This window comes from Oryctolagus cuniculus, chromosome 8 (assembly GCF_964237555.1).
Source record: "Oryctolagus cuniculus chromosome 8, mOryCun1.1, whole genome shotgun sequence".
Taxonomy (NCBI): Eukaryota; Metazoa; Chordata; class Mammalia; order Lagomorpha; family Leporidae; genus Oryctolagus; species Oryctolagus cuniculus.
Genome location: NC_091439.1, coordinates 3,245,332 through 3,266,654, shown reverse-complemented (window position 1 = coordinate 3,266,654; position 21,323 = coordinate 3,245,332). Strand labels below are relative to the sequence as shown.

At 44.0% G+C, this 21,323-nt stretch overlaps 1 protein-coding gene across 1 annotated transcript in view; it reads right to left on the bottom strand.

The window, feature by feature from the left end:
- LOC138843459 (POLG alternative reading frame-like) overlaps positions 1–21,323 on the bottom strand; it is a 237,685-nt gene that overhangs the window by 86,323 nt on the left and 130,039 nt on the right. The window contains exon 4 of the mRNA XM_070047307.1: positions 1,418–1,485. Coding sequence (XP_069903408.1) covers positions 1,418–1,485 — 68 coding nt within the window. The remainder of the gene's footprint in view (positions 1–1,417; positions 1,486–21,323) is intronic.

Below are 21,323 nucleotides of genomic sequence, written 5' to 3'. Positions count from 1 at the left end.
ACTCTTCAGTTATTTTTCGCTTGTATCATACACTTTTTGCTGAGGTTGTTTTTATTTATTCGATTCTGAGTAACTCATAGGCAGTCCCTTTAAAAAGCCCACACACTGTATCATTTTAACAGAAAGCAATTAATTAAGGCAGAACAAGTCACACAAGTGCTTTGACTTCTGCCCCTTTCATCTAAAACAGTGTCACAAAAGTGAAAACAAGAAAATCATGACCAAAATCTCCATGTAAATGTGTTAAACGGCAGGAGAGGGCAATGGGTTCCTTTTGAAATTACATATGAGGGTTGTCAGAAAGTCTGTGGATAACGTAGATTAGTAACAAAATATTCACAGATTCCAAGTTTTTGCACCAACATACACTCTTATTAATTCCATTTTCTATGAACTTCTTGAAGCCCTTTGTACACACAGAGCCCCACTTACATATTTTAATTTTTGCTTCAACTGAATCATTTCCAGAGACAAGTTTAAAAAAACGAAACGGATTGCTGTGCTGAGGGGAACCACACGTACAGGTTCCCACTTCATCCTGTTGGTTCCAATGTTTTCTTTGGGGGTGCTTTATTGTTAAAGTTTAGTCTTGCCAGATGTCCAAAAATATCTGATTGCAAAGAAACTCCAAATTCTGGTTATCAGGGCAGAACTAAGATTTAATCCATCCCGAGACTAAAACCAACCATGTAATCAATTGGGGTACTATTCTCTGGGAAAGTTCTAGAAAGTATGCCCAGAAGATGTGCTAAGTTGGCCAAGAAAGGGCATTCTTCAATTCCCTCGATTGCTTTATTGAAATAATTATCTCACGGCATGGACCAACTGATGGTATCCATCTGATCACAGGGCGAGTATTTTAGAAAGTTTAATGTTGGCCCGACTTCCAGGGGGAGAACAAATGTTCCCATTTAAGTGAACATTTTAAGCAAAGAATCCTGTTGCGCTTGTGGCTGATATTATTGGTTTACGTCACGACTCACTCTGAGGAGAGATAAATTCTGAACGGCCAGGAGAGTGAAGCGGCGGGTGGCAGAGGTGACGCAAGCACGCCAGGCAGGCAGCGAGGTAAACGCGTTATTTGGAAAAGCAACCGACATCTTGAAATAATTACTCGTTATTAAACTTCTGACTGATGGATGGAAATCTGCACATTTCCAACATACCCCGAGCACTGACTACAACTCAGACCCCAACCGTTTGCCGGAACATCCGTGGATAATGTAGATTAGTAACAAACTATTCATGGATTTCATGTTTTTGCACCGACATACACTCCTGTTAATTCCATTTTCCATGAACTTCTTGAAGCCCTTTGTACATTGCGTATTTGAATTTTTGCTTCTATTGCATCATTTGCAGAGACAAGTTACAGGACTGCTCTTCTGAGGGGAGCCGCAGGTACAGCCTCACTTACCTGGAAGCACTAGAAAGAGGGGAGAGACTGGAGCTCCTCCACAGCAGCCCCTGGGCTGGGAACGGAATCTGCAAGGCAACAAGAAAGAAGTAAGGAAATGAAGACAGGAGGTGGCCCTGCTTAGCCCCGGCCATTCCCAGGTCGGTTCACAAAGCACCCACAGCGTCAAACCACCAAACGAAGTCACCTGGAAGTACTGTCTTGATGTGGTCTTGCCCCTCCCTATTTCAAGGGATAAAATGCAGAGCCAGAGAAAACCCAGGTGGGGAGCAGCCACAGTCACACGGAAGACTGCGTGGAGGCGGAGATTTTGCGCCAGCAAAGCTGCCCTGGCCGGCGCTCCCCTCAGCAGACTCGCTTAAAAAAAAAAAAATCTGGCTCCTGGGGCTGAGGTGCTCCAAGACGGAAAATTCTCACGGAGTTCTCCAGGCCAGGCGCAGTCACAGGCTTAGGAAGGCTTGTGAGAGGCGGAGAGACGTGCCCTGGAGGGAGACTCGTGCCCGCCCTGCACCCCGCGCCAATGCTGCTCCCAGAGGCCACAGCCACCCACCAGGGAGGCAGGGCTGCGTCCCACCAGCAGGGCTGTGTCACCACCACCAAGTGCCCCTGCCAGCTTGGACCCGCACATGTTGCGGGCAGGGGGTGCGGCGTGGGCCCCAAGCAGTCCCGGCTCTTCAGATTTCACTGGAGGGTGTAGAGGTCTGGGCATAGGTACAGGGCTCTGGAAGGCAAGGCCAGTGAGGAATGTTGTGCAGGGCACAGAGCCCTCCCTGTGCAAGGAGTGTTCCTGATCCGGAGCCCATCTGTCTTTATAGTTCAACTTACAGCAGTCATCGTCATCATCGTCATCATCATCATCATATAATTGTTCTTGTATCCCATGCAGAGTGGGTACCAAGGCCACAGGAAGGACCCACAGGCACCCAAGTCTCAAAACCCTTAACATTCTGGCCCAACTTCCAGTGGGAGAACAAATGTTCCCGTAGAGAAAACACTTAGTTCCCCAGGTGCTCCAGGGGCAAAATGTCCTGAAGATAGCACTGGAAGGCTGTTTTCTGACTCACTGACCTCTTCAGTGTAGACAAGTAAACATTACTGCAGTGTGTAGAAGTGTGCATTACTATGGTATACCATAGTATAGAAGTATACATTACTATGGCATACCACAGTATAGAAATATACATTGCTGTAGTGTGTAAAAATGCACATTACTATAGTATACCACAGCATAGTACATATTACTGCAGTGTGTAGAAGTGTACATCACTATAGTATAGCACAGTATAGAAGTACACATTACTGCAGTGTATAGAAGTATACATTACTGTAATATAGCACAGTGTAGAAGTATACATTACTGCAGTGTGTAGAAGTGCACATTACTATAGTATACCACAGCATAGAATATTACTGCATATTACTGCAGTGTGTAGAAATATACATTACTATAGTATAGCATGGTATAGAAGTATACATTGCTGCAGTGTGTAGAAGTATATATTACTATTCTGGAAGTTTTAGCCAGAGCTATTAGGCAAGAAAAAGAAATTAAAGGGATACAAATTGGGAAGGAAGAACTCAAACTATCCCTCTTTGCAGATGATATGATTCTTTATTTAGGGGACCCAAAGAACTCTACTAAAAGACTATTAGAACTCATAGAAGAGTTTGGCAAAGTAGCAGGATATAAAATCAATGCACAAAAATCAACAGCCTTTGTATACACAGGCAATGCCATGGCTAAGGAAGAACTTCTAAGATCAATCCCATTCACAATAGCTACAAAAACAATCAAATACCTTTGAATAAACTTAACCAAGGACGTTCAAGATCTCTACGATGAAAATTACAAAACCTTAAAGAAAGAAATAGAAAAGGATACCAAAGAATGGAAAAATCTTCCATTCTCATGGATTGGAAGAATCAATATCATCAAAATTTCCATTCTCCCAAAAGCATTTATACATTCAATGCAATACCAATCAAGATACTGAAGACCTTCTTCTCAGATCTAGAAAAAATGATGCTGAAATTCATATGGAGACACAGGAGACCTCGAATAGCTAAAGCAATCTTGTACAACAAAAACAAAGCCGGAGGCATCACAATACCAGATTTCAGGACATACTACAGGGAAGTTGTTATCAAAACAGCATGGTACTGGTACAGAAACAGATGGATAGACCAATGAAACAGAATTGAAACACCAGAAATCAATCCAAACATCTACAGCCAACTTATATTTGATCAAGGATCCAAAACCAATCCCTGGAGTAAGGACAGTCTATTCAATAAATGGTGCTGGGAAAATTGGATTTCCACATGCAGAATCATGAAGCAAGACCCCTACCTTTCACCTTACACAAAAATTCACTCAACATGGATTAAAGACTTAAATCTATGACCCGACACCATCAAATTATTAGCACTGGAGAAACCTTGCAAGATATAGGTACTGGCAAAGACTTCTTGGAAAAGACCCAGAAGCACAGGCAGTCAAAGCCAAAATTAACATTTGGGATTGCATCAAATTGAGAAGTTTCTGTACTTCAAAAGATACAGTCAGGAAAGTGAAGAGGCAACCGACAGAATGGGAAAAAATATTTGCAAACTATGCAACAGATAAAGGGTTGAAAACCAGAATCTACAAAGAAATCAAGAAACTCCACAACATCAAAACAAACAACCCACTTAAGAGATGGGCTAAGAACCTCAATAGACATTTTTCAAAAGAGGAAATCCAAATGGCCAACAGACACATGAAAAACTGTTCAAGATCACTAGCAATCAGGGAAATGCAAATCAAAACCACAATGAGGTTTCACCTCACCCTGATGAAAATGGCTCACATTCAGAAATCTACCAACAATAGATGCTAGAGAGGATGTAGGGAAAAAGGGACACTAACTCACTGTTGGTGGGAATGCAAACTAGTTAAGCCACTATGGAATTCAATCTGGAGATTCCTCAGAAACCTGAATATAACCCTACCATACAGCCCAGCCATCCCACTCCTTGGAATTTACCCAAAGGAAATTAAATTGGCAAACAAAAAAGCTGTCTGCACATTAATGCTTATTGCAGCACAATTCACAATAGCTAAGACCTGGAACCAACCCAAATGCCCATCAACAGTAGACTGGATAAAGAAATTATGGGACATGTACTCTATAGAATACTATAAAGCAGTCAAAAACATGAAATCCGGTCATTTGCAACAAGATGGAGGAATCTGGAAAACATTATGCTGAGTGAATTAAGCCAGTCCCAAAGGGACAGATTTCATATGTTCTCCCTGATCGGCGACAACTAACCGAGCACCAAAGGGGAAACCTGTTCAAGTGAAATGGACACTATGAGAAACAGTGACTTGATCAGCTCTTGTCCTGACTGTTGATGTACAATGTAATACTTTATCCATTTTAGTATTTTTTTGTTCTAGTATTAGTGGTTGAACTCTGTAATTAACACACAATTATTCTTAGGTGTTTAAATTTTAACTGAAAAGTGATCCCTGTTAAATACGAGAGTGGGAATAAGAGAGGGAGGATATGTACAATTTGGGAAATGCTCAATCAGACTTGCCCCAAATGGTGGAGTTAGAAACGTGCCAGGGGATTCCAGTACAATCCCATCAAGGTGGCATGTACCAATGCCATCTCACTAGTCCAAGTGATCAATTTCAGTTCACAATTGATCACACTGATAGGTCTAAGAGTTAAAGGGATCACATAAACAAAACTAGTGTCTGCAAATACTAACTGATGGAATAAAAAAGGGAAAGAATGATCCATCATGGGAAGCAGGATACACAGCAGACTCATAGAATGGCAGATGTCCTAAATAGCACTCTGGCCTCAGAATCAGCCCTTAAGGCATTCAGATATGGCTGAAGAGCCCATGAAAGTATTTTAGGCATGGAAAGCCAAGACACTCTGGGAAAAAAAAAAAAAAGAAAAAAAGAAGACCTAAATGAAAGATCTCTGCGAGTGAGATCCCAGTGGAAGGAACGGGGCCATCAAAGAAGGAGGTACCTTTCTCTGAAGGAAGGAGAGAACTTCCACTTTGACTATGACCCTGTCGGAATAAGATTGAAGTTGGCGAACTCAAAAGGCTTCCATAGCCTTGGCAACTCATGACTAGAGCCTAGGGAGATTACTGATACCATAAACAAAAGTGTCAAATTGTTAAGTGAACAACAGGAGTTACTGTGTACTTACTTCTCATGTGGGATCTGTCCTTAATGTGTTGTCCAATGTGAAGTAATGCTATAACTAGTACTGAAACAGTATTTTTACACTTTGTGTTTCTGTGTGGGTGCAAACTGATGAAATCTTTACTTAATATACACTGAATTGATCTTCTGTATATAAAGATAATTGAAAATGAATCTTGATGTGAATGGAATGGGAGAGGGAGCGGGAGATGGGAGGGGTGCGAGTGGGAGGGAAATTATGGGGGGGAAGCCAATGTAATCCATAAACTGTACTTTGGAAATTTATATTTACTAAAGAAAAAAAGAAAAAAAAATCAGCTCCTTAAAAAAAAGTATATATTACTATAGTATTTCACAGTATAGAAGTATACATTACTACAGTGTGTAGAAGTGCACATTACTATGGCATACCACAGTATAGAAATATATATTACTGCAGTGTGTAGAGTGTACATTACTGCAGTGTATAGAAGTATACATTAATTACTATGGTATACTACATTATAGAAGTATATATTAATGCAGTGAGTAGGAGGGTTTATCACTTCAGTGTAGAAGTGTACAGTGTATAGAAGTGCACATTACTGCAGTATGTAGAAGTGCACATTACTATAGTATGCCACAGCATATTACATATTACTGCAGTGTGTAGAAGTGTACATCACTATAGTATACCACAGTATAGAAGTACACATTACTGAAGTGTGTAGAAGTGCACATTACTGTAGTATACCACAGTATAGAAGTATACATTACTGCAGTGTGTACAGTGTACATTGCTGCAGTGTAGAGAAGTATACATTAATTACTATGGTATACCACAGTATGGAAGTACACATTACTGAAGTGTGTAGAAGTGCACATTACCATTGTATACCACAGTATAGAAGTACATCTTACTGCAGAGTGTAGAAAGGAACATCACTGCAGAGTGTAGAAGTGTACAGTGTATAGAAATGTACATTACTGCGGTGTGTAGAAGTGTACAGTGTATAGAAGTGTATAGTACTGCAGTGTGTAGAAGTATACATTACTGCAGTGTACAAATGTACATTAGTGTATAGAAGGGTACATTACTACAGTGTAGAAGTCTATGTTACTTCAGTGTGTAGAGGTGTAAGGTACATTGCTGCAGTGTGTAGAGGTATAGGTATATTACTGTAGCATGTAGAAGTATACATTACTGCAGTGTGTAAAGGTATAAGGTATACTACTCCAGTGTGCAGAAGTATACATCACTGCAGTATGTAGAGGTATAAGGTACATTACTGCAGTGTAGAGAGGTATAAGGTACATTACTGCAGTGTGTAGAGGTATAAGATACATTACTGCAGTGTGTAGAAGTATACGTTAGTGCAGTATGTAGAGGTATAAGGTTCATTATTTCATTGTGTAGAAGCATACATTACTGCAGTGTATAGAGGTATAAGCTATATTACTGTAGTATGTAGAAGTGTACATTACTTTACTGTATATAGATATAAGGTATATTACTGTAGCTTGTAGAAGTGTACTTTATGCACTGTGTAGAGGTATAAGGTGTATTACTGCAGTGTGTGGTAGTATATATTACTGCAGTGTGCAGAAGTATAAGGTATATTACTATAGTGTGCAGAATTATAAGGCACACTGCTGCAGTGTGTATAAGGTATATTGCCACAGTGTGTGAAAGTATGTATTACCGCAGTATGTAGAATGCATACTACTGCAGTGTGTGGTAGTGTACATTACTGCAGTGTGCAGAGGTATATTACTATAGTGTGCAGAAGTATAAGGTATATTGCCACAGTGTGTGAAATATGTATTACCGCAGTATGTAGAAGCGTATACTACTGCAGTGTGTGGTAGTGTACATTACTGCAGTGTGCAGAGGTATAAGGTATATTACTATAGTGTGCAGAAGTATTAGGTACACTGCTACAGTGTATATAAGGTATATTGCTATAGTGTGTGAAATATGTATTACCGCAGTATGTAGAAGCGTATACTATTGCAGTGTGTGGTAGTGTACATTACTGCAGTGTGCAGAGGTATAAGGTATATTACTATAGTGTCAGAAGTATAAGGTATATTGCCACAGTATGTGAAGTATGTATTACCGCAGTATGTAGAAGTGTATACTACTGCAGTGTGTGGTAGTGTACATTACTGCAGTGTGCAGAGGTATAAGGTATATTACTATAGTGTGCAGAAGTATAAGGTATATGCCACAGTGTGTGAAGTATGTATTACCGCAGTATGTAGAATGTATACTACTGCAGTGGATGTGTTCATCACTACATATGTGGAAGTATAAGGAATATTCCTGTAGGCCTTTGGGTTCTGTTTCACACCCACTCGCTTTCACCCAGCTACCCGTGGGTTCAGTGTTGGAGTGGGCTGCCATGCACCTGGGCCCCTGCTCAGGACCTCCTCTGCCTCCTGGCTCTGCTCTCGCAGTCCACTTCCGTCTCTCCTGGGCTAATTAGTCTGTGTCTAAATGGAATTGTAGTTGGCAGACCGGCAGCAGTGTCAACGTGGAATAATCACTCGAACCTGAATCTGAGTTGTTTTCCATCTTTGACAACAAATAATGTGACTTTGGCGCCCGCAGGCCAGAGTTGAAATGAGTTTATAATTTGCCTTCCAATCGCTCTCACACTCTCCTTCACAACCACTTACATTCCTGTTCTGTCTCTTAGCATGCAGGGGACGGCCTCGGAGGCTGAGTCACCGGCCCGGTCTGTATTGATATCCTTAATGAATACTCCCTTCAGCTCAGGATAAACAGGGGAAAATCTACATAATACAGAACCACACTTGTTTTCATAATGAAAACATATGGACTGTCAGCTCGCCCTGCCACATGATGGTGAGTAGTCTAATTTGCATTTCTCACACCGGCACCCTGCTCAGAAACCTGCAGCAGTTTCTCAGCGACACACAGTGATCTGCCTTCCGCAGCCTTGGAGTGTGACTGACACCAGCAAGGCCCAGGGGCACAGTCAGAGGTACAGAGGCTCTGCTCCTCAGCTCCAGGAAGCACTGGGCTCCTTCCAGTTCCAAGCCCCAACTTCCTCCAGAGGGAACGCTCGCCTCCAGCTAATAAGGAGAAGGCAGAGGGTGGCGGAACCACTGACAAGACCCTCTTTGAGATCAGTGCAGAAGGGGAAGAGTGTCATGGAAAACAGCAGGTGCACCACAGGTATGCTGAGAAGTGGGCATATTCAGCGGGACACAGCACCCCAACAATGGGCCACACACCTGCCAGCCATTTACACGTAAACCCATTCAGTCCCCACGATTCTTCAGACATGGGCATCAATATTCCCTCCTCATAAATGGGGAAAGAGAGGTTAAAAGATGTTTAAGAAGCCGGCGCCGCGGCTCACTAGGCTAATCCTCCGCTTTGTGGCACTGGCATACTGGGTTCTAGTCCCAGTCGGGGCATCAGATTCTGTCCCAGTTGCCCCTCTTCCAGGTCAGCTCTCTGCTATGGCCCGGGAGTGCAATGGAGGATGGCCCAAGTACTTGGGCCCTGCACCCCATGGGAGACCAGGATAAGCACCTGGCTCCTGCCATCGGATCAGCGCGGTGCGCCGGCCGCAGCGCGCCAGCCGCGGTAGCCATTGGAGGGTGAACCAACGGCAAAGGAAGACCTTTCTCTTTGTCTCTCTCTTTCACTGTCCACTCTGCCTGTCAAAAAAAAAAAAAAAAAAAAGATGTTAAGAAACCTGCCCAGGGGCCAGTGTTGTGGCATAGCGGGTAAAGCCATCACCTGTGACACCAACGTCCCCTACAGGTGCTAGTTCATGTCCCAGCTGCTCCACTTCTGATCCAGCTCCCTGCTAATGGCCTAGGAAAAGTAGCCGAAGATAGCTACACGTGTGGGCTCCTGCTAGCCACATGGGAGACCTGCAGGAAGCTCCTGCCTTCTGGCTTCAACCTAGCTCAGCCCCAGCCATTGTAGCCATCTGGGGAGTGAACCAGCAGATGGAAGATATCTCTCTCTCTCTCTCTCTCTCTCTCTCTATCTCTATCTCTATCTCTATCTCTCCCTCTTTCTAACTCTTTCAGATAAATAAATAAATCCTTAATAAGAAGAAGCCTGCCCAGCCAGTAAGTGATAGAGCCAGGATGCTTCTGACTTCCAAATCCAACACTCTAAAAAGAAAATGGAAAGAAAACCTTTGCTCCTTCCACAGTGCAAGTACTGGTCTTCATGCTTGGTTCTTCAATGGGGAGTTTATGGAACCTGTAGGTGGTAGCTCCTTGCATTCATGGGACACAACCTTGCCAATGCCCTGCTCATCCTCCACAGCGAATTACAGTGACAAAACATATCCTTGGGAGCCAGTGTTCTGGCACAGGGGATGAAGCCACTGCCTGCAAATGGGTACCCCATATGAGTGCCAGTTCTAGTCCCAGCTGCTCAGCTTCTGATCCAGCTGCCTGCTAATGCAGAAAATCAATGGAAGATGGCACGAGTGCCTGGGCCCCTGCTGCCCACATGGGAGACCCTGATGGAGTTCCAGGTTCCCGGCTTTAGCCTGGCCCAGTCCTGGCCATTGTGGCCATTTAGGGAGTGAACCAGCAGATAGAGGATCTCTTTCTCTCTGTGTCTCTCCTCTCTGTCACTCTGCTTTTCAAATACATCTTTTAAAAAAGAAAAAAAAATGTGGGTAACAATTAAATACACACCACACACACATACTTGGACAAATCTTTTGTGTGTCAAGGAAAAAGACATTAGAAATGTGCTAAAAATTTAGAAACTAAATCCAGGAGAGCCACTTCAGAGCCACACGGTAGACACAGATTCTTGCCTTATGCAATACAGAAAGTAACACTGACATCCTCGGTCTAAACACTATGACCTGGTCTTCTGAGTTCCCGCAGCGCAATGTCCAGTGTCGTCTCCACAAGCTGGCACCAAAGGGGGATTATGGAGGAGCTAGGATGTGCATGGGGGCGGCTAGGAGGACGCCTGTAGAAAACTCACCTACTTACTAGTGTCCTGGTTGGCAGTCTGGCCCACCTCATCCCTACAGCGACTGAGTTCGCCATGCATTCTAATGAGTGGTCCTCCAGAAAAGAGTATTCGAAACTACTGAAAAGGGGTACAATCAGATCACACAAGTCTTCCTCTTGGAACCCATTCTGCACAACGTTCACTTTAAAAACTGAACATTCCAGCAGGCGAATTTCAAAAAGCTTCACAAAACACAATCAGCGCACAGTATGTGAATGTACACATTCAGCTTCCTTCAGTTCCAAGGCATCCTCACTCCCGTACATGTGAATCCTTAACATCTCTAGTCCATCTACACCGTGTGTGTGTGTCGGACACACATGGGTTTCTGACATGTGAAGAAGGGAAGGTGAGAAAGCCTCTCCATCATCCATATGCCTAAAACAACACATGAGACACACCAAGAGCCTGCCAACCCTCTCTTCCCCGGGGAGTTATTTTATGGATATGTGAACACTAACAGAGATTTTAAACTCTTGAGAGTAACTTTTTTATTATTTGTATGAATCACTGGACTCCTCTGGAAGACAGAGCAGGGTTAGGGTCAAGAACAGAGCAGACAACATCTAAAATTATCTTTTTCCAGAATATGTTTCAGAAGAGCCAATGCCCTTGGGTGCCATTCATGACAAATCCCATGTCACGATGCTCTTAACACATTCCTTCCACGTTCACTAATTTTACAGCAAATGGTATTTTTTTACGGGACAACTGACTACAAGAGTCATGAGATCTTCCCCCAAAAGGTTACTCTTCCATTACTCTGAGAAATGGAAAACAGTGTGTCTGCATCCCTGTCTAGAATGTTCCGACACAAACTGTTTCTTGCTAATACATCCGCTGATAGACCTATGTTCTCCATGTCAACTTGTTTCTCTCTGATAAATGGAGATGATCTCAGATAACGAAATTCTGTTATTAAATTAGCTGAAGTCTCGTTTTAAATGCAGAGGTCTATTATGGCCTCCAAAGTTATCAAATGTCTCCCAAGCTGGGCACAGAGTTCCACTCACCACCTGAGCTATCTCCGTGCCGTTGACAGGTGAACTGCTAACACAAGGCAGAAGTAATTCATATCCCACACTAACAAGAGATACAATCACATACTGTAGAACAAAAAGGCAAACTGACTTAGTCTGGGGGATGATAACAAGTCTACTGGAAAGAAACTACATGCTTCTGTTTACTACTGGGTGTGAGACCAATAATACAATCTGTCTCCTAAATCAGCTAAGATGCAGACAGATGTGGCTGTGCCTCCATCTGAGCCTGCAATGCTGTAGTTCCACTCACACGCAAACGTGTACTGCATCAGACACCTCCTTCAAACAAGGCCTTGTGGGTCAGCCATGCCCCTCTTAGATCCTGCTGCTGCCCAGCCGTGCTGGACACCACCACACACGCTGATGAAGCACGGACAGTGCATCGGGGACACCTGTCACACTTAGTCATGTCCAGAAGAAGAGATTCGGCTTTTCATCTCAAACGGGTTACTGAAGACAAGCGCTCCCCTTCTATAAGTCTCTGTTTCTAGATCCACAAAATACAGAAGTTGGACTCAATCAGTTAGTGAGGGAGAATGACCATTGTCTTCATGTTCCCACTGTCTTGCGTATAAGAAGGCAGGTCACAGATGGAACAAGCTACAGACAAATGATGATGACTCGGGAGAGCATTTCAACTCAAGAACACATGGAAAAGGCACTTAAATAGGGAGTAAGCTCTTTTAACACTTAAAGTTACAGCCTCCCTGAGTACAGAGATTTTACCAAACTCACTGATAAAGAATCATGGCTTTGTCCATTAACCAAATGTCACTTTTCATCAGGGTCTTTCTGTCACATAGCTGACTGGTAGAGTTGGGCAAGCGCAGTCGTTTGTTCCAAAAGGACCAATTACACACATTCCAACACCTTACTGCCACAACAAGAAGCAGCAGGTTCATGGTCAGAAACACAAGGTCTACAGGAGACAGAGGTGACGGCTCGAGTAGTTGGGCCTCTGCCACCCAGAGGGAGACCCAGATTGAATTCTTGGCTCCTGGCCTCAACCTGACTCAGTCCTAGCTGTTGTGGACATCTAGAGAATGAGCTAGCGGATGGAAGAGATCTCTCTCTCTCTCTCTCTCTCTCTCTCATACACACACACGAAGAATTCCCAAGACCAGCCCCAGTTCTGTCATTAAGTCATTGTGTGACCTTGGGCAAGTCACCTGCAAAATAAAAGTTTGGAACACATCAACTCCAAGTTACCTTCCCGAAGAGAAAGTGCATTTACTTTCTAAATGTTCTACATAAAAATCTATGTGCTACTGGAATCCTTGTAGAATCTTTAAGGTCAGTGTATACATCTTCATTACTGGCTTGGCTTTTAAATTACCGCCTTCCCTGGCTCCTCGGGCAAAGAGAACACCAGGACAGCTGCCCAGAACACAAGGCTGAGCTGCAGAATGTGGGCAGTGTGTTTTCTTTGGTTTCTTTACGATTCCCGCTGGCTCAATTCTACCTCCCCACTGCCAAGTCTCCGTACTTCTGGCCGTGAGAGCTGATCTGTAATGTTTGTGGGACTGGTGACATGGTGATAGATGAAGAAATTAAATCTTTCACCAAACTCGGGCAGGCATTTTGAATGATAGTTTTTATCTTTTCCCTTCACGAATGCGAGAATCGTCAATGGTTGAGAGATACTATGATGATGGCGAAAATCATTGCAAAAATGGACTTGCCTCCCAAATGGTCTCTTACTACCTTGCAAATGTACTGCTTTTGCTGCATCCATTTTTTAATTTGTTTCATGTTATGCTGCAAGTGCAAGGGAATTGAGAACATATTGTCCACATTTTCAAAAGAAGACTGTAACATTAACAGAATAAATATTTCACCATGAAACTGAAAACTCTGTGTAAACATTTATATAATTGAATTTACTCAATCAATCTATTGGGTTGGGCCAATGGGAAGGATGCTTTTCTTTTTTTTCATTTTTATATGGAGAGCTCAAGAGATGCAAGAAATTTTAGTCTCAAAGTTCAAATAAACAAGTAGTAGTCACGCGTCTAGACCCCATCTACAAGAGCCTGTGTGCGCAGAACGTAAATGAGCACTGCCCTCAAGGAGTCGCCAGTGGCTGCTACCAGATAATAATGAAATTAAAAATAACACATCGCATAGTCAGTAAATATTTTTAAATCATTAAATTATGTTTTCATTCCACACCAGGACCAGGTAAGCAAGACAGGGTTAAAAAAAATAAAAAATTATTGGAGTACTACAATAAAGAGGAATGAAACATTGGTACCTGTAGCAACATGGATGAGAATTACGTTGTCAAAGAATGGTATTCAAACAAACTGAATGCACACCTATAGGATTCCCCTTGTGTAACATTCTAGAAGACAGCGTTTGGCTGGGGATGGGGGTTGAGACATAGGAGGGGTCATGAGGGACTTGGAAGGGGGAGAGGGTAAGATTACCCATCAGGGCATGTGGAAAGTTTTCTGGTAATGTATATGTTCATTATCTTGATTTGGTGATGGTTTTCTGGGTATCTATATATGCCAAAATTAATCAAATTGTAGGATTTAAATATGTGAGTTTATTGTCTGTCAATTATATCACAATAAGGCTATAAAAATTACTGAGTAAAGGCATAAAGTAGAGTAGAAAGATCAGAAGTCAAGGAGTAGTGAAACTTGTGAGTAATTAAGACAGCTATTGAATGAAAAGCTACAGACAAAATCAATCACATCAAACATGTACGAGACTGTGGGAGAAAAATCTCTGAGGCAGGCAGCTTGGAAGGTTTTACAATCCCAGAAAAGTCTTTCTGAGCATCGACACTGTGCTTGGACAACACCCATCCCCCTGACATCCAGTTCTCATCCCTTCAAGTTTCTGGCAGAAGCAGTTCTACCTACCTTCACCGTAGTGCTAACAATGGCTGGCTAGCATCCTTTGAGTGCTTGCTCTAAGTCAGGCCTCCATCTAATGGATTATTCCATTTAATCCTCATCTAAAGAATCTCAGAGTTGGGGATGATGACGATACTCCACTTTAGAGGAGAGCTCAAGGTTCGCGAGGTTAAGTGACTTGTTCAATGTCAGCACCAGCCCCCTCCCAGGTCTGATACCAGACCTGAGCTCTTAATATGAAACATCCTGCTGTCTGCCTGGCAAACAGGACTGGTGAGACTCTGTGCTACGGCTCACACCTCTGACGACGCATTTCTGAAGGGCAGGTCTTTGCACGGTGACAGTAGAACAGGTCGGTAGTGGAGTGACGGTGGAAGGCAGGGGCAGCCCCAGCAAGGCGCAGCTGGGAGCGGAAAGCTGGGGGTGAACAGAATTGCTTTTGGCCATGTCCCCACTGATGACAGGGTCAAACCATTTCTCTTCTTTAGAACTGCATCCCCTTTGGTAAAATTAAGTGTTTGGACTACTTGATGTCTATAATTCTTCAATTTTACATATTTGGGGGTACATTATGATATAATTTGATACTTGCATTCAGTGTACCATGATCAAACCATTAGCACTTCCATCCCCTTAAACATGATAAAGATGTTGGCTAACATCCAATTTTACATACTTAACCAATGTAAATATTTATTATATTTATGGGGTACAGGATGAGAATCTGATACATATATTCAATTTAATCAATGATCAAGCCAGGTTGGCTAGCATTTCCATCACCTTAAACATTTAAACAATATTTTGATTCATACTGATTAATCACACAGATTTCATGGGACACAATGTGTACCAGTCTAATCAGGTCATGAACAGAAGTTTCCTTCTTGTCATCACCGTCTGTCTGGGGGCTTTGAGCACCTCTATTCTATTCACTCATGAAACAGATGATAGGTTATAGCAGAATAGGTGAACTGTGGACTAAAATTTAGTTTTATTTAGTTGAAGGGCAGAATGATGGGGCAGAGAGAGACTCATCTGCTGGTTCATTCCCCAAATGGCTACAATGGCTGCAGCCGATCCAGGTGGAAGCCAGGAGCTCCATCTGGGTCTCCTGTGGGTGCAGGGGCCCAGGCACCTCTGCTGCTTTCTGAGGGGCATCAGCAGGAGCTGGATCTGAAGCAGCGCAACAGGGACTCAAACCAGTGCTCTGATATGGGATGCTGGCATCAGAGGCAGCGGCTTTGCCCTCTGGCACCACAGCGCTGGCCCAGAACTAGTTGATCTCTGAAGATTTCCTTCCAGTACTATGCCTCTGCCAGTTCTCTCTCCTGTCTCTTTTCAGGGATATAGGCCTGCATTTTGTAAGTTGGGTCACAAATCAAGAGGCAGGTACATTTCAGATGCAAAGTTTCCTTCATCTGCTCAAACCCCTGAGCCCTCCCACACCTGACCAGGCTCCCCGTTTCCTTCCCAGGGAAGTCTGTTCACAGGGACACCCCCAAAGGAAGCCCGAAGGGAAAGAAGAGGGTTCCTGACCTGGTAACTGCTGTGTTCCCGTGTGCACTCCAACATCACCCTTCTCACATCAAAACCACTGAGCTGACCCAGGCTCTGGGGATGACAAGGACGCAGCCCCCACCCTGCAGCTTCTGACCTGCAGTGATGCAAGGGCTCCAAGCTTTGGGACTACAGCTGCCATATTTCATTCATCCCCACCGATGCTCTCAAGTGGCCGTTCTCTCTTTGCACTAAAAACGTGTCCTTTTCTCTTTTGAAATGGATAGATGGTGTGACCCCTTGGGGAGACATAAAAAGTTACAGCAAAGAAATAAAGTGATTTGAAACCACTTCCACATCTACCAAACCTTGTAAAAGGAGGAAAGAAAGCTGAGGGAAAAAAAATTGCACAGCTGACAGAGGTCTTAGTATCTCTGAGAACAACTTCTCTCATGAATTTTCATCTCGGTATTTTGAGATTTTAGCTGAAAAGCATTTCTCAAATGGGATAGCAACTTCCCAAGGCATTAACGAGGCAAACTTCAAAATTACAAGGAATACAACGTCTGTTTTTCTACCTATATATCTGTTCTACATTTTTATTCTACTTTTTCTCCGCTCTATTTTCATAAACACCCTGTTCTCAGATCATATAATTTCTATTTTTTACTTTGTTTTATTGATGCATTTACCAATCATTATACTACAATAAAGCCAAAAATGGAAATATAGATCACCCCATCCCACATAAAACCAGCCATTTGCAAAGTTCACTTCTCACATTATCACCACACAGACGTAGTGGGTTTTATGGGGTTTCCTAATTTTTAGCTTGACTTCTTCATAGATCTACTTAGTCCCCATATCTGTCACTTTTAAATGGAGCAATATTCTACTGTTGTGCTAAGACACAGTTTAATTAGCCACCTCTCAGCTAGCAGTTTCCACACATTATTGTAACCTAGTCAAGCATTTTTTATATAAATGCATTTTGCTTTTCCTCTCTGAGCCATTTCCTCGAGCTATCATTGGAAAAAGGGGGATTAACAGTTTAAAGACTGTCATCAGCTCTGAGCTTTTGTTACTGGCTGCTAGGTGTCGCTAACTTGCAATGACACCAGTGACACAGGAGCTCAGCTTTTTCTCCGTCACCTCTTTAGCACTGGGATTCCTGGGTTTCATCTGGGAGTGATGAGAAGTCGTTGTTTGGTCACAAATTTTATGTAATGCTCTTCCGGCTCCTTTTTGGGTAAAAATGTGCACTGATCACTTCCTGCATGCCAGGTGCTGCCCAAGCCTTGGAATGCATGTGATACCCCCGACTGCCTCCTATGGCAAACGTCACAAATCTCACTTCTGCCATGGAAACTGAGCCTCAAAAGGTTAAAGGTGGTGCCCAGGATCCCCAGGTCACTGAGCAACATTGCCAGGATTCGAATTCACTACCTACTTCTTATGGCTCCTCCCCGCCACCAGTTCCTTGACTTCTCTTTTTAACAGAGTTGTTGAGTTTTCCGACCTATTGGGGTATAAGTACATAAATGAGTAAGGAGTGCTCACCTTAAGAACAATACAACCACTTTGTACAAATGCATACGCTTGTGTGGCTATCCCTATCTTATCAGCTGAATGGTTCACCTCTTCTTTTTGTTAAATATATCTATTTATTTGCAAGTCAAGAGTTAGAGTGAGGGATATTCCATCCACTGATTCATTCCCCGGATGGTCACAATAGCCAGAACTGGTCAAAGCCAGGAGCCAGGAGCTTCTAGCTCTCCCACGTAGGTAGTAAGGGCCCAAGCACTTGGGCCATTGTCTGCTGCCTTCTGAGGTGCATTAGCACGGAGCTAGACCAGAAGCGGAGCAGCCGAGACACGAACTGGCACCCCTATGAGATGCTGGCACTACAGGCAGCAGCTTTACCCTCTGCACTACAATGCTGGCTCCCCTCGTCTCTTCTTTTAAAACATGGACTGGTTTTGTGCTTCTCACGCTCCATCAGGTCTGATACTGAAGGTATTCAAACAGGTGCATAATAAGCTCTGTCTGATCACAGAAGATCTGAAAGGAGACACATCAGAAATTGTACGAGGGGCAGGCGTTGTGGGGCAGCAGCTGGAAGTCAGCACTTGGGACAGCACACCCCACACTGGAGAGCCAGCTGCAGTCCTTGCTGCTCTGTTTCCCACCCTGCTTCTTATTAACGCCTCCCCGGGAGGGAGCAGACGACGGGCTTTAAGTGCCTGGGCCCCTGCCACTCACATAGGATACCTGAATGGAGTTACCTGCCCCTGACTCCACCCAGGAATACAGGTCATTCACCCTCTTCTTTATTCTGTGTTATCCAAATAAATATACGTTACTTCATAAGCAGTGTGTCAAAGCAATAAATAAAACATTAATACAGCTTGATTACCCACTTTATTCACAAAAGCGTCCTACAGAGACACAGATTTGCCCAAATTAGAAAAAAGAATGTGCTAAATCCTCCAGGGTAATTCTGAACAAGCGGCTCCAAAAATACTTCAAGCCAAGGCAGTCTCACAAGAATAACTTCCCGAAGATTTACAATTGAATTATTTTGCTTTTCCTTTTGATTTACATGCTCTGACATATTAGGATAACCAAAAATAAAACTGTACTTATTTATGTTAACATGTCCTTTATTTAATATCTTAAAGGGAGAATAATGAACAAGCTTTTAAAAGAGACTCTTTAATTGAAAATGAATCTTGATGTGAATGGAATGGGAGAGGAAGCGGGAGATGGGAGGGGTGCAAATGGGAGGGAAATTATGGGGGGGGGCATTGTAATCCATAAACTGTACTTTGGAAATTTATATTTACTAAATAAAAGTTAAAAAAGAGAGACTCTTAAATATCATATCCCTGTATGCTTAAAATGAAATTTCAACTTTTTTTTAAAGATTCATTTATTTACATGAAAGGCAGAGTTATAGAAGGAGAGGAGAGACAGAAAGATCTTCCATCCACTGGTTCACTCTCCAAATGGCTGAAATGGCCTAGGCTGGGCCAGGTCAAAGTCAGGACCAGGAGCTTCTTCTGGGTCTCCTCCATGGCTGCAGGGCCCCAAGCACTTGGGCCAGCCTCCACTGCTTTCACAGGAGTATCAGCAGGGAGCTGGATCAGCAGTGAAGCGGCCAAGACTCAAGGTGGTGCCCGAGCGATACGCAGGCATTGCAGGCGGTGGCTTAACCTAATAGACCACAAGGCCAGCCCCCAAACTTGCTTGGCTTTTTGTTTTCTTAATATTTATTTATCAATTTGAAAGGCAGAGTTACAGAAATAGAAAGAGAAAGAGAAAGGTCTTCTATCTCCTGGTTCATTCCCCAAATGGCCACAGTGGCCAGAGCTGAAGCCAGGATCCTGGAACTCCATTCAGGTCACCCACCCGGATGTCAGGGGCCCCAAAACAGGAGGGATCCTCAGCTGCCTTCCCAGGTGCATGAACAGGGAGCTGGATTAGAAGTGGAGCAGCGAGGACTTGACCCAGTGTGTGGGCAGCAGGGTCTGTCTCCTGCAACATGGCGGGGCGCCCGGGAGACAAATAAGTACTGAGACTGTGGACTGAAACTAACTCTATGCGTCTGATCTCCCACCATATGGCGCTGAGAGAGAGTAAACAAATCTTACATAGCTGCTTCGTTAATTAGCTGATTCCTGATCCAACCTCTGATTGGAAGAAAGTGGCATGCTCAGCACGCGGGCAGCGGAGCACGGATTGGTGGGAGAGGACTATAAAAGGAGGAGAGAGACAACATGCGGAGCCGGCCCCCTGAGAGAGCCGGTCGGAGAGCTCGCTGGTGCCGCTCCTCCAGCGGCAGCAAATCCGGGAAGGGCCGGGGAAAGCAAACAGCATCCAGTGTCGTTCCTCCGCGAGTGGGGGAGCGACACAGTGCTCACGTGGTATGCGGGCACTGCACAAGGTGGCTTAACCTGCTACACAGTGCTGGCCCCTAAACTTGTTAACATAAGGAAATAATCAGATCTTTTAAGAAGTTTTATATCTCAGGGCCCACACTGTGGCACAGTGGGTTAAAGCCCTGGCCTGAAGCACCGGCATCCCATATGGGTGCCAGTTCATGTCCTGGCTGCTCCTCTTCCAATCCAGCTCTCTGCTGTGGCCTGGGAAAGCAGTAGAAGATGGCCCGAGTCCTTGGGCCCCTGGACCCACATGGGAAACCCAGAAGAAGCTCCTGGTTCCTGGCTCCTGGCTTCGGATTGGCGCAGCTCCGGCCACTGTGGCCATCTGGGGAGTGAACCAACGGATGGAAGACACCTCTTTCTCTCTCTCTCTCTCTCTCTCTCTCTCTTTCTATCTATCTCTAGCTCTGCCTCTCCTCTCTCTGTGTAACTCTGACTTTCAATAAATAAATATTTTTAAAAAGAAGTTTTATATCTCTACAAGATATGTTCCCTGAAGTTATCATGCAGAGCACTGTGAACTGTGGCTGTAAGGTCTGCGTTACTAGAAGGAAATACCTGAGGCACCTAATTGCTAAAGAGAAAATGTGTATTTAGCTCTCCATTTTGGAAGCTGGAAGTCCACAGAGCATGACACAGGCTCCACTGAAAGCCCCCTGGCAGATGGCAGGGTGTGTGGCTGGAGTGGGGATCACCTGGCAAGCTGAGAAAGAGAGGCTGGGCCCACTCTCAGGCTTACATCAACCCTCCACAAGAACTCAAGAAGTCACAGGAGCACCACCTTCCACAGGCCCAGCCCCCTTGGCCAAGGACCTCCCACCAGGCCCCACCTCCTTCCTATTGGTTCCAGCACCTTCCAATAGCACCAACCTGTGGAACAAGCTTTGGGCCTTTGGGGAACACTCAACCTAACATTCACACCATAGCACAGGCCTAGAAGAACCTTAGCAATCATGGTGTCCAACTTACCATCTGCCTAGGAGCCATAGTGCAGAGATCAGAAATGACTCTCATAACCTCTTAGCTCCTGACACAGTCACATCTATTTTTTTTAAAGATTTATTCATTTACTTGAAAGTCAGATCTGCAGACCCTGTGCAGATCTGGCCTTATCCCCAGAGAGAGAAGGAGAGGCAGAGAGAGAGAGAGAGAAGTCTTCCATCTGCTGGTTCACTCCCCAATTGGCCACAACGGCCGGAGATGCACCAATCAGAAGCCAGGAGTCAGGAGATTCTTCCAGGTCTCCCACACAATTGCAGGGGCCCTGTCGCTCCCCCTCTTCATGGAGGAACGACACTAAACCCTGCCTAGGTTTCATATCCAAG